This window comes from Pezoporus wallicus, unplaced genomic scaffold (genome assembly GCF_028554395.1).
Source record: "Pezoporus wallicus isolate ANWC-B61680 ecotype Strahan unplaced genomic scaffold, APGP_CSIRO_Pwel_v1 contig_14798, whole genome shotgun sequence".
Taxonomy (NCBI): domain Eukaryota; kingdom Metazoa; phylum Chordata; class Aves; order Psittaciformes; family Psittacidae; genus Pezoporus; species Pezoporus wallicus.
The window spans coordinates 1-13164 of NW_026642828.1; the positions used below are offsets into that span (position 1 = coordinate 1).

A 13164-nucleotide genomic window follows, 5' to 3' on the forward strand; every position below is an offset into this window, starting at 1 on the left:
AATGCCCTGCGCGCCCCGCCGCGGCCCAGTGCTCCCAGTATGGACCAGTACATCCTGCTGGGCCGCATCGGCGAGGGCGCGCACGGAGTCGTCTTCAAGGCCAAGGACCGGAAGGTGCGGGCCTGTGGGGCTTCTGTGGGGCTTCTGTGGGGCTTCTGTGGGGCTTCTGTGGGGCTTCTGTGGGGCTTCTGTGGGGCTTCTGTGGGGCTTCTGTGGGGCTTCTGTGGGGCTTCTGTGGGGCTTCTGTGGGGCTTCTATGTGGTCTCTGCGGGGTCTCTATGGATCTCTTTGGGGTGTCTATGGGGTCTCTGTGAGGTCTCTATGTTGCCTTTTTAAGGTATCTATGGGGTCTCTGTGGGTCTCTATGGGGGCTCTCTGCGGTCTCTATGGAGCTCTGTGGGTCTCTGTGGGGTTTCTATGGGGGCTCTATGCAGTCTCTATGGGTCTCTATGGGGTCTCTGTGAGGTCTCTATGGGGGCCTCTATGAGGCTCTACGGGGGCTGTATGGGGTCTATGGGGTCTCTGTGTCTCTATGGGGGCACTGTGGGTCTCTATGGCGTCTCTGTTTGGTCTCTATGGGTCTCTGTGGGACTCCATGGGTCTCCATGGGGCTCAGTGCAATGGGGACCCCCCTCTGTCCCCCCCCAGACCGGGGAGCTGGTGGCCCTGAAGAAGATCCCATTGCGGCGCCCCGAGGAGGGGCTGCCCCCCCAGACCCTGCGGGAGATCAAGGCCCTGCGCCACATCGAGGAGCACCCCCATGTATGTGGGGGTCCCCCATAACCCCCCTTATAACCCCCCTTATAGCCCCCTTATACGCCCCATAACCCCCTTTATGTTTTCCCATAATCTCATTTATATTCCACCATAAACCCTTTTATACCTCTCATAACCCCCATTATACCCCCCATAACCCCCCTTATACCCCCCTGATAACCCCCATTAAAATCCCCCATAACCCCACTTATAACCCCCCCATAACCTCCTCTATACCCCACCATAAACCCCTTTATGCCCCCCCATTAACCCCCCTTTATACCCCCGTAACCTCCTTTATGCTCCCCATACCCCTCCTTATACCCTTTGATCCCCATGGCTGCCCCCCTCTGTTCCCCCCTTTACCCCTCCCCTTGACCCCATGGCTGCCCCCTCTGTTCCCCCCCTTTACCCCCTCCCCTTGACCCCATGGCTGCCCCCCTCTGTTCCCCCCCTTTACCCCTCCCCTTGACCCCATGGCTGCCCCCCTCTGTTCCCCCCCTTTCCCCCTCCCCTTGACCCCATGGCTGCCCCCCTCTGTTCCCCCCCTTTACCCCTCCCCTTGACCCCATGGCTGCCCCCCTCTGTTCCCCACCTTTACCCCTCCCCTTGACCCCATGGCTGCCCCCTCTGTTCCCCCCTTTCCCGCTCCCCCTTGACCCCATGGCTGCCCCCTCTGTTCCCCCCCTTTACCCCTCCCCTTGACCCCATGGCTGCCCCCCCTCTGTTCCCCCCCCTTTACCCCTCCCCTTGACCCCATGGCTGCCCCCTCTGTTCCCCCTTTCCCCCTCCCCTTGACCCCATGGCTGCCCCCTCTGGTCCCCCCCTTTATTCCCTCCCCTTGACCCCATGGCTGCCCCCTCTGTTCCCCCCCTTTCCCCCTCCCCTTGACCCCATGGCTGCCCCCTCTGTTCCCCCCCTTTCCCCCTCCCCTTGACCCCATGGCTGCCCCCTCTGTTCCCCCCCTTTACCCCTCCCCTTGACCCCATGGCTGCCCCCTCTGTTCCCCCCCTTTATTCCCTCCCCTTGACCCCATGGCTGCCCCCTCTGTTCCCCCCCTTTACCCCCTCCCCTTGACCCCATGGCTGCCCCCTCTGTTCCCCCCTTTACCCCTCCCCTTGACCCCATGGCTGCCCCCCTCTGTTCCCCCCCTTTCCCCCTCCCCTTGACCCCATGGCTGCCCCCTCTGTTCCCCCCCTTTACCCCTCCCCTTGACCCCATGGCTGCCCCCCTCTGTTCCCGCCCGTTTCCCCCTCCCCTTGACCCCATGGCTGCCCCCTCTGTTCCCCCCCTTTCCCCCTCCCCTTGACCCCATGGCTGCCCCCTCTGTTCCCCACCTTTATTCCCTCCCCTTGACCCCATGGCTGCCCCCTCTGTTCCCCCCCTTTCCCCCTCCCCTTTGGCTGCCCCCCTTTCCCCCCTTTACCCCTCCCCTTGACCCCATGGCTGCCCCCTCTGTTCCCCCCTTTACCCCCTCCCCTTGACCCCATGGCTGCCCCCTCTGTTCCCCCCACCTTATCCCCTCCCCTTGACCCCATGGCTGCCCCCTCTGTTCCCCCCCTTTCCCCCTCCCCTTGACCCCATTCCCTCCCCTTGACCCCATGGCTGCCCCCCTCTGTTCCCCCCCTTTCCCCCTCCCCTTGACCCCATGGCTGCCCCCTCTGTTCCCCCCCTTTATTCCCTCCCCTTGACCCCATGGCTGCCCCCTCTGTTCCCCCCCTTTACCCCTCCCCTTGACCCCATGGCTGCCCCCCTCTGTTCCCCCCCTTTACCCCCTCCCCTTGACCCCATGGCTGCCCCCTCTGTTCCCCCCCTTTCCCCCTCCCCTTGACCCCATGGCTGCCCCCTCTGTTCCCCCCCTTTACCCCTCCCCTTGACCCCATGGCTGCCCCCTCTGGTCCCCACCTTTACCCCTCCCCTTGACCCCATGGCTGCCCCCTCTGTTCCCCCCCTTTACCCCCTCCCCTTGACCCCATGGCTGCCCCCTCTGTTCCCCCCACCTTTATCCCCTCCCCTTGACCCCATGGCTGCCCCCTCTGTTCCCCCCACCTTTATCCCCTCCCCTTGACCCCCTGGCTGCCCCCTCTGTTCCCCCCCTTTCCCCCTCCCCTTGACCCCATGGCTGCCCCCCTCTGTTCCCCCCCTTTCCCCCTCCCCTTGACCCCATGGCTGCCCCCCTCTGTTCCCCCCCTTTACCCCTCCCCTTGACCCCATGGCTGCCCCCCTCTGTTCCCCCCACCTTTATCCCCTCCCCTTGACCCCATGGCTGCCCCCTCTGTTCCCCCCCTTTCCCCCTCCCCTTGACCCCATGGCTGCCCCCTCTGTTCCCCCCTTTACCCCTCCCCTTGACCCCATGGCTGCCCCCTCTGTTCCCCCCCTTTACCCCCTCCCCTTGACCCCATGGCTGCCCCCTCTGTTCCCCCCTCGCGGGTGCTGTTCCCAGGTTGTCCGCCTGGGGGCGGTGTTCGCGGCCGGCCCCGCCGTGGTCCTGGCTCTGGAGCTGCTCGTGGGGGACCTGGGGGGGCTCCTGCGCTCGGCGCCGGCGCCCTTGGCCCCCCCCCGCGTGCGGGCGCTGCTCGCCATGACCCTGCGGGGGCTGAGCCACTGCCACCGGCACCACGTGATGCACAGGGTAAAGGGGGGGACCCCAAAACATGGGGGGGACCCAAAACTCGGGGGGCACAAATTGGAATGGGGGGGGCACAAAATGATACGGTGGGGGAGGATGGGCACAAAGTGGAATGGGGGCACCCCAAAACTGGGGGGGCACGAATTGGAACGGGGGGGGCACCAAATGATACGGTGGGGTACCCCACAACAGGGGGGATGGGCACAAAGTGGAATGGGGGCACCCCAAAACTGGGGGGGCACGAATTGGAACGGGGGGGGCACCAACTGATACGGTGGGGTACCCCAAAACAAGGGGGATGGGCACAAAGTGGAATGGGGCCCACCCCGAAACTGGGGGGGCCACCCTGAAACTTGAGGGGGGGCAAAATGGGGGGACCCTAAAAGTCCCTAAGGGGGGGGGCACAGCCCAAAATAGGATGGCCCAAAACTGGGGGGGGGGGGGCAGTGGAATTGAGGGGGGACGACCCCAGAACTGGGGGTTCCCAGGAGTTGGGGGGGTGGACACCACGTAAGTGATGGGGTGGGAATTGGGTGGGGGGGGGCAAAATGGAGGTACTCTAAAAGTCACCCACATATGGGGGGGGTGCACCCCAAAATTGGATGACCCAGAAAGTGGGGGGGGGAGGACTTTGAGGTTGATGTAGGAGCTCATGGGAAGGGTCTCAAGGCTGATGGGGGGGCCGGGACTCAGGGGGGTTACCCCAAGATCTGGGGGTGCCCCCCCCCCATATCCGTGCCCCCCGTCCCCCCCCAATGCAGGACCTGAAGCCCGCGAACCTGCTGCTGGACGCCCACGGCCGCCTCAAGCTGGGGGACCTGGGGCTGGCGCGGGTGCTGGGCCCCCCTTGCACCCGCCCCTACAGCCACCAAGTGGCCACCAGGTACCCGCCCCCCCCAAACCCCTTCATCATTGGGGACCCCCCTTGGGTATTGGGGTCCACCCCCCCCATTGCTGCTCTTTAAGGTGGTACCGAGCCCCGGAGCTGCTCTACGGCGCGCGGGACTACGATGAAGGCGTTGATATCTGGTGAGTGCCCCCCCCAAATGGGTTCTTCCTGGTTTAAATTGGGGACCCCCCGATGATGTTGGGGCCCCCCCCCAGGGCCGTGGGCTGCATCTTTGGGGAGCTCCTGAACCTGTCGCCGCTGTTCCCGGGGGACAACGACATCGAGCAGCTCTGCTGCGTTCTGCGCGCGCTCGGCACGCCCAGCCCCAGCGCCTGGCCTGTGAGCACCCGGGGGGCAATGGGGGGCTATGGGGGCCAGTGGTGGTCAGTGGGGTGCAGTGGTGGTCAGTGGGGGTCAGTGGTGGTCCGTGGGGTGCAATGGTGGTCAGTGGGGGTCAGTGGTGGTCAGTGGGGTGCAATGGTGGTCAATGGGGGTCAGTGTTGGTCAATGCAGTCAGTTGTGGTCAATGGGGGTCCATGTTGGTCAGTGGCTTCAGTATTGGTCAATGGGGGGCAGTGGGGGTCAGTGGTGGTCAGTATTGGTCAATGGGGGGCAGTGGGGGTCAGTGGGGGGCAGTGGTGGTCAGTGGGGTACAGTGGTGGTCAATGGCGTCAGTGGTGTGCAGTGGGGGGCAGTGGAGGTCAATGGTGGTCAGTGGTGGTCAATGGGGTTCCTGTTGATCAATGGGGTGCAGTAGTGGTTAATGTGGGTCCTTGTTGGTCAATGGGGTGCAGTGGTGGTCAATGGGGGTCACTGTTGTTCAGTGGGGTACAATGGTGGTCAGTGGGGGTCGCTGTTGGTCAATGGCGCTCAGTGGGTATCAGTGGTTATCAATATTGGCCAATAGCTATCAATGGTGGTCAATGGGAATCAATGGTAGTCAATGGCAGTCAAGGGGAATCAATGGCGGTCAATGGGAATCAATGGCGGTCAATGGATATCAATGGCCGTCAATGGGAATCAATGGTTGTCAATGGCGGTCAATGGGAATCAGTGGCGGTCAATGGATATCAATGGCGGTCAATGGGGATCAATGGGTGGCCCATAGGGATCAATGGGCGCTCACAGTCCGTCAGTGGGGATCAATGGGGCGCAATGGGTGCTCACTGTCTGTCAATGGGGATCAATGGGGCTCAGTGGGGCTCAGTGGCGGTCACGTGTCCCCGCAGGAGCTGCGCGCGCTCCCGGACTACCCGAAGCTGCGTTTCGCGCGCTGGGCTCCCGCGCCGCTGGAGCGGCTCGTGCCGGGGGCGGGGCCTCTGGCGCGGGACCTCCTCCGGCGCCTGCTGCGCATGCGCCCCGCCCGGCGGCCGCGCGCGGACCAGGTGCGCGCGCACGTTTTGGGGGGGGGGGGTTATGGGGGGGGGTTCTATAGGGGGTCATGGGGGGACATGGAGGGGATTATGGGGGTCCTGAGAGGGTCTATAGGGGTTATGGGGGGGTCTATGGGGGTCATGGGGGGACATGGAGGGGATTATGGGCGTCCTGAGAGGGTCTATAGGGATTATGGGGGGGGTCTATGGGGGTCATGGGGGGACATGGAGGGGATTATGGGGGTCCTGAGAGGGTCTATAGGGGTTACGGGGGGGTCTATGGGGGTCATGGGGGGACATGGAGGGGATTATGGGGGTGCTAAGGGGGGGTAATGGGGGTCTATAGGGGTTATGGGGGGATCTATAGGAGGCAATGGGAGATGGGGGGCTATATAGGGGATAATGGGAGATGGGGGCTCTCTAGGAGGTAATGGGGGGACATGGAGGGGTTTATAGGGGTCCTGAGGGGGTCTATAGGGGTTATGGGGGGGTCTATAGGAGGCAATGGGAGATGGGGGGCTATATAGGGGATAACGGGAGATGGGGGCTCTCTAGGAGGTAATGGGGGGACATGGAGGGGTTTATAGGGGTCCTGAGGGGGTCTATAGGGGTTATGGGGGGGTCTATAGGGGGTCATGGAGAGGATTATGGGGGTCCTGAAGGTGTTTGTAGGGGTCTATAGGGGTTATGGGGGGCTCTATAGGTGGTAATGGGAGATGGGGGGCTCTACAGGGGGTAATGGGAGTGGGGGTGCTCTATAGGGGGTGAGAACGGGGGGACATGGGATTATGGGGGTAATGGGGGGTCTATAGGGGTTATGGGGGTCCCACGTGAGACCCATGCCCCCCCCCCATCCATTCCCAGGCCCTGCTGCACCCCTACTTCTTCGGCCCCATGGAGCTGACCCCGCCCCCACCACAGGGGGGGCCCCGGCCCCCCCCCCTCTTCGACCTGGACGCCCCCTTGCTCCCGGCTCTGCCCCCCCCCAGCGCCCTGCGGCCCCCCCCAAGGAGCCCCCATTGATGGGGACCCCAATGCTGGGGGGGGGGAGGCACCCATACAAATGGGTGCCTCCCCCCCCCCAACCCCATATTGGTGCCAAAAATTGACGTTTTGAGGCTGGAAATGTCCAATCTGGGGCAAAAACCGGCGATTTTGGGGCTGAAGACGCGGCGCTGGGGGTGGAAAAGGCCCAGATGGGACCCGAAAGCACCGGATTTGAGCCCAAAACTGAGGTGAGGGACGGGAGCAGGCCCATTTTGAGCTGGGAAAGGACAATTTTGGGGCTGGAAAGGGTGAAAATGCTCATTTTTGGTTGCGACGCCCTACATTTGCGGGGGAAAAGCGGGGTTTTGGCCTTGGAAATGCAGGGTTTGGGCCTGAAAATGCCCATTTTGGGCTGAAAAGCTGCGGGTTTGTGCCAAAACGATTAGTTTGGGGCCGAAAATGCTTCATTTTGAGTTGAAAACACACAAAAACCCCATTCCTGAGCAGAAAACATTGGTTTTGCGTGGAAACTCCTGATTTTAAGTGTAAAACCACCCATTTTGAGGTAAAAAAGGCGATTTTGGTGCAGACACCCCCCAATTCAGTGAAAACCTCCCTTCTGTGACCAAAACCGTGCCATTTCAAGGCCAAAACTACCAATTTTATGTGGGAATTTGGGGCTGAAATCGCCCAATTTGAGCTGAGAAGCCCCAAATTTGAGGCAGAACCCCCCCCCCTTTTAAAACCCCATCTCGACCCCAAACCCACCCAAATTTAACCCCCAAGTCCCCATTTTCCTCCCCCCAAAAAGCCAAGTTTTACCCCAAACCCTTCTGTTTTCACCTCAAACCCCCGGTTTTGCCCAAATCGCCCGCTTTTCACCCCAAACCCCCTTTGGAGCCCATCCCATGGTGTTTACCACGTCCCTGCTGGGGGGGTTTCCCCTCTCTGGCTGGCTCTGATAAGACACAAAGGGGGGGTCACTGCCCCCCCCGCCCCCAACCGCCGCCACCCCGCTATCAGATAAACCCTTATCAGTGCCCAGCAGCCATGGGGCCGTTACCGGGGGGGGGGGGGGGGGAAGGGGGGAGCACCCCATTTCCCCCCTTCACCCAATACCCCCCTCCCAACCCCGCATCCCCCCCATAGGCACCCATTGGTGGGGGGAGGGAGGGGTCCTAACCCCCAACCCCCCCCCCATTATCCCCAATGGTGCCCCCCCCGCCTTTGAAGGGGGGGGGGGTGTCCTGAGGCCACACCCCCTTTGCCCAACCCCATTGCGGGGGGGGGCCCCCCCATCCGTGTGTCCCTCAGCAGAGCCGGGTGACAGAGCAGCAGCACCAGGTCAGTGCCCCCCCCCCCGGCCCCAATGCATCCCTATGGGGAAGGAGGGGGGGGAGTTGGTTTTGGGGGGGTCCAAGTGGCTCATTCTTTGGGGGGGTTGGGTCTCTGTTCCCCCCACAGGCCTTTGCAGGGATCCAGGGGCCCCCCATGGACTTGATGGCGCTGGGGGGGCCCGAAGGGATCCCCCCCTTTGGAGATGAGGCCGGAGCCTTCCTAGGGCTGGGGGGGAGCGAAGGGCTGGAGGTGGGGGGGCTGCTGGCCCCCTACCCCCCCCCAGGTAACACAATGGAACCTGAACCTTATCCCCCCCCAATGCCTCCCCCCCGACTTACCACAATGGAACCTTCCCCTTCCCTCCCCCCCCCCCATTGCCCCCCCCCAGGTAACCCAATGGTTCCTTCCCCTTCCCCCCCCCCCCATTGGCCCCCCCCCCCCAGGTAACCCAATGGTTCCTTCCCCTTCCCCCCCCCATGACCCCCCCATTGCCCCCCCCCCAGGTAACCCAATGGTTCCTTCCCCTTCCCCCCCCCATTGCCCCCCCCAAGTAACCCAATGGTTCCTTCCCTTCCCCCCCCCCATTGCCCCCCCCCCAGGTAACCCAATGGTTCCTTCCCCTTCTCCCCCCATTGCCCCCCCCCCCAGGTAACCCAATGGAACCTTCCCCTTCCCCCCCCCCATGACCCCCCCATTGCCCCCCCCCCAGGTAACCCAATGGTTCCTTCCCCTTCCCCCCATTGCCCCCCCCAAGTAACCCAATGGTTCCTTCCCTTCCCCCCCCCCCCATTGCCCCCCCCCCAGGTAACCCAATGGTTCCTTCCCCTTCCCCCCCCCCCATGACCCCCCCATTGCCCCACCCCCCCTCACTGCTCTGACCCCCCCCCAGGCCGCCTCTCGCTGGTGCCCTGGGCTGAGGGGGGGCCATTGGGGGCCCCCCCTTGGGCCGCCCCCCCCGCCCCTCCCCCGGAGCCCCCCCGCTTCCTGGAGCTGCTGCAGCCCCCCCGGGGCAGCCCCCCCCCGCCGGGGCCCCTCCTGCCCCCCAGCGCCCCCCAGCCCCCAGGTGAGTCACGTGACCGGGGGCTTGGGGGGGGCACTGGTTGGTACTGGGTTGGACTGGTCCATACTGGGGTCCATACTGGGCTGTATTGGTTCATACTGGGTTGGACTGGTCCATACTGGGGTCCATACTGGGCTGTATTGGTTCATACTGGGTTGGACTGGTCCATACTGGGGTCCATACTGGGCTGTATTGGTTCATACTGGGTTGGACTGGTCCATACTGGGGTCCATACTGGGCTGTATTGGTTCCTACTGGGTTGGACTGGTTCATACTGGGGTCTGTACTGGGGTACATGCTGGGCTGCATTGGTTCCTGCTGGTCCGTACTGGTCTGTACTGGTCCGTACTGGTGTCCATATGGGGCTGTATTGGTTCTTTCTGGTCCATACTGGTCTGTACTGGTCCATACTGGTGTCCGTATGTAGCTATATTGGTTCCTACTGGCCCATTCTGGTGTCCATATGGGGCTGTATTGGTTCCTACTGGTCCATACTGGTGTCCCTACTGGTCTGTACTGGTCCATACTGGTGTCCGTACTGGACTATATTGGTCCACATTGGCCTGGCCTGGTCCATCTTGGTGTCTATACTGGGCTATACTGGTCCATACTAGGCTGTACTGGTTCATACTGGGCTGTGGTAGACACAGGCATGGAAGTCTATGAGCTGGGGTGCAGGCCGGTGTGTACTGGTCCATACCGGCTGTATACTGGTCCCTACTGGGTCTATACTGGCCGTTCCTAGTTCGTATGTGGTGTATAATGGTTTGTACTGGTTTATACTGGTCTGGCCTGGTCCATATTGGTTTATACTGGTCTGTATTGGGGGGGGGGGGAGCTGTGCACACACACTAGGATGTCCAGTGGCCTGTACTGGTTTATACTGGTTAATACTGGGGAGAGGGAGTGAACTGGGGGCACAAACTGCTTTGTGCTGGAGCTCACAGCGCATTATACTGGTGCATACTGGTGCACGCTGCTTTATACTGGTTTAAACGAGTCCAAACTGGTTTATACTGGTGTATATGAGTCCAAACTGGTTTATACCGGTTTATACTGGTGGCTGTTGGGCAGTGTATGGGACCTGGGGGTGCACGCTGTTTTGCACCATAGCATCTTAATACTGGTGTATACTGGTTTGCACTGGTGTACAGTGGTTTGGATGAGCGTAAACGGCTCCAAACTGGTTTATACTGGTTTATACTGGGCAGAGGGGGTGAACTGGGGAGGCAAGAGCTGCCTTGGCATGGCCTGCAGGGGGTCGGTGAAGGTCCATGCTGGTCCATAGTGGTTTATACTGGTCCATAGTGGTCCATACTGGTCCATATTGGTCTGTACTGCCCCATAATGGCTCATACTTGTCTATATTGGTCCATACTGGTCTGTACTGGTTTATGCTAGTCCATACCAGTCCCTACTGGTCCACAGTGGTTTATACTGGTTCATACGGGTCCATACTGGTTTATATTGGTCTGTACTGGTTTATACTGCTCCATACTGGTTTATACCGCTCCGTACTGGTTTATACAGGTCCGTACTGGTTTATACCGCTCCATACTGGTTTATACCGGTCCGTACTGGTTTATACGGCTCCATACTGGTTTATACTGGTCCGTACTGGTTTATACCGCTCCATACTGGTTTATACTGGTCTGTACTGGTTTATACCGCTCCATATTGGTTTATACTGGTCTGTACTGGTTTATACCACTCCATACTGGTTTATACTGGTCCGTACTGGGCAGAGGCGCGCGAGTGCGTGAACTGCGGGGCGACGGCGACGCCGCTGTGGCGGCGGGACGGAACGGGGCATTACCTGTGCAACGCCTGCGGGCTGTACCACCGCCTCAACGGGCACAACCGCCCCCTCATCCGGCCCAAGAAGCGCCTGGTGAGCCCCGAACACCCCAGAAACACCCAAAAACACCCCCAAAAACATCCCAAAAAACACCCCAAAAACATCCCAAAAACACCCCTAAAACACCCCCAAAAACATCCCAAAAACACCCCCAAAAACACCCCAAAACACCCCCCAAAACACCCCCAAAACACCCCAGAAACACCCCAAAAACACCCCTAAAACACCCCCAAAGCCCACCCAAAATCACCCCCAAAAACACCCCTAAAACACCCCCAAAAACATCCCAAAACACCCCCAAAAACACCCCGAAACACCCCAAAAACACCCCCAAACACCCCAGAAACACCCCAAAAACATCCCAAAACACCCCAAAAACCCTCACAACACCCCAAAACATCCAAAAACACCCCCAAAACACCCCAAAATACCCAAAAATAGCTCTACTCCCACCGAAAACATCGCGGGCAACACCAACACCCCCCTCTTCCCCCCCAACCCCTTTTAATCCCCCATAAACCCCTTTTAGCCCCCCATAAACCCCTCTTAACCCCTTCTAAACCCCTCTTAGGCCCCCTAAACCCCATCTTAACCCCCCATAAACCCCTCTTAGCCCCTCATAAACCCCTCTCAGGCCCCCTAAACCCCCTCTTCCCCCCCATAACCCCTCTTAGCCCCCCATAAACCCCTCTTAGCCCCCCATAAACCCCTCTTAGCCCCCCATAAACCCCTCTTAACCCCTCCTCAACCCCTCTTAGGCCCCCTAAACCCCATCTTAACCCCCCATCACCCCCTCTTAGCCCCCCATAAACCCCTCTTAACCCCTCCTCAACCCCTCTTAGGCGCCCTAAACCCCCTCTTCCCCCCATCACCCCATCTTAACCCCCCATAAACCCCTCTTAGCCCCCATCACCCCCTCTTACCCCCCCAAACCCCTCTTACCCCCCTATAACCCCCTCTTCCCCCTCTCAGCCCCCCCCATTCACCCCCTATGTCCGTGTCCCCCCCCAGCTGGTGTCCAAGCGCGCCGGCACCGTGTGCAGTAACTGCCAGACCAGCACCACCACGCTCTGGCGCCGCAGCCCCCGCGGGGACCCCGTCTGCAACGCCTGCGGCCTCTACTATAAACTGCACCGGGTGAGCCCCCCCCCCCTTGAATGGTTCCTTCCAACCCGGGGGTCAATGCGGGGGGTATGGGGCAGCCCCATTGGGTTTAGTGGGGATGGAGGGGTCCATTGGCACCCCTTAACCCCTGGTCTCCCCCCACTGCTTGAATGGTTCCTTCCAACCCGGGGGTTAATGGGGGGGGGGGTATGGGGCAGCCCCATTGGGTTTAGTGGGGATGGAGGGGTCCATTGGCACCCCTTAAGCCCTGGTCTCCCCCCACTGCTTGAATGGTTCCTTCCAACCCGGGGGTCAATGCGGGGGGTATGGGGCAGCCCCATTGGGTTTAGTGGGGATGGAGGGGTCCATTGGCACCCCTTAACCCCTGATCTCCCCCCACTGCTTGAATGGTTCCTTCCAACCCGGGGGTTAATGGGGGGGGGGTATGGGGCAGCCCCATTGGGTTTAGTGGGGATGGAGGGGTCCATTGGCACCCCTTAACCCCTGGTCTCCCCCCACTGCTTGAATGGTTCCTTCCAACCCGGGGGTTAATGGGGGGGGTTATGGGGACCCCATTGGGTTCAGTGCTGACGGGGGGGCAGGATCGCTATGGGGGGGTCCATTCGCACCCCATAACCCCCTTTCCCCCCCCCCCCCCCAGGTGAATCGCCCCCTGACCATGCGCAAGGACGGGATCCAGACCCGGAACCGCAAAGTCTCGGCCAAGGGGAAGAAGCGGCGCCAAGGGGGGGGTGGGGGGGGCTCTGGCAGCGGGGCGGGGGGAGGGGCAGAGGCCATGGGGGCCCCCCCCCCTCCTCCCGCCCCCCCCCATGAGGACCCGGCTGCTCTTTACGCCCTCACCCCCCTCGTGCTCTCCGGGCACCTCCTGCCCTTCCCCCCCCCCAGCCCCTTTCTGGGGGGGCCCGGGGGCAGTTACATGCCCACCCCCGCCCCTGCGGTGCCCCCCCCCAGCCTCAGCCCCCAGCTCTGATGGGGGGGAGGGGGTCTCCATTACACTTTGGTGTCACAAATGGACCCAGACTCAGGCCTCTTTATTTGGGGGGGGGGGAGGGGGTCTGGGGTGGGGGTTGTGCCCCCCCCGCGAGTGCACTGGGGGGGAGGGGGAACCCCTAAAATGGCTGTGCAAAATGGTTCCCCCCCCCCCGGGTT

General features: G+C 61.6%; 2 protein-coding genes across 2 annotated transcripts; both read left to right on the forward strand.

The window, feature by feature from the left end:
- The first annotated feature begins 12 nt into the window (after positions 1 to 12).
- On the forward strand, positions 13 to 6670 carry CDK20 (cyclin dependent kinase 20). The gene is made up of 8 exons (XM_057432319.1): positions 13 to 114; positions 649 to 762; positions 3200 to 3388; positions 4147 to 4268; positions 4352 to 4414; positions 4490 to 4613; positions 5504 to 5659; positions 6512 to 6670. Exons 1-8 carry the CDS (start codon positions 40 to 42, stop codon positions 6668 to 6670), a joined length of 1002 nt encoding a protein of 333 aa, XP_057288302.1. The 5' UTR covers positions 13 to 39.
- Positions 6671 to 8095: 1425 nt separating this feature from the next.
- LOC130611533 (erythroid transcription factor-like) lies at positions 8096 to 12985 on the forward strand. Its single transcript, XM_057432320.1, has 5 exons — positions 8096 to 8255; positions 8862 to 9035; positions 10778 to 10923; positions 11902 to 12027; positions 12656 to 12985. The coding sequence occupies exons 1-5, from the start codon at positions 8126 to 8128 to the stop codon at positions 12983 to 12985; spliced, it is 906 nt and encodes a 301-aa protein (XP_057288303.1). The 5' UTR covers positions 8096 to 8125.
- The last annotated feature ends 179 nt before the right edge of the window (positions 12986 to 13164 follow it).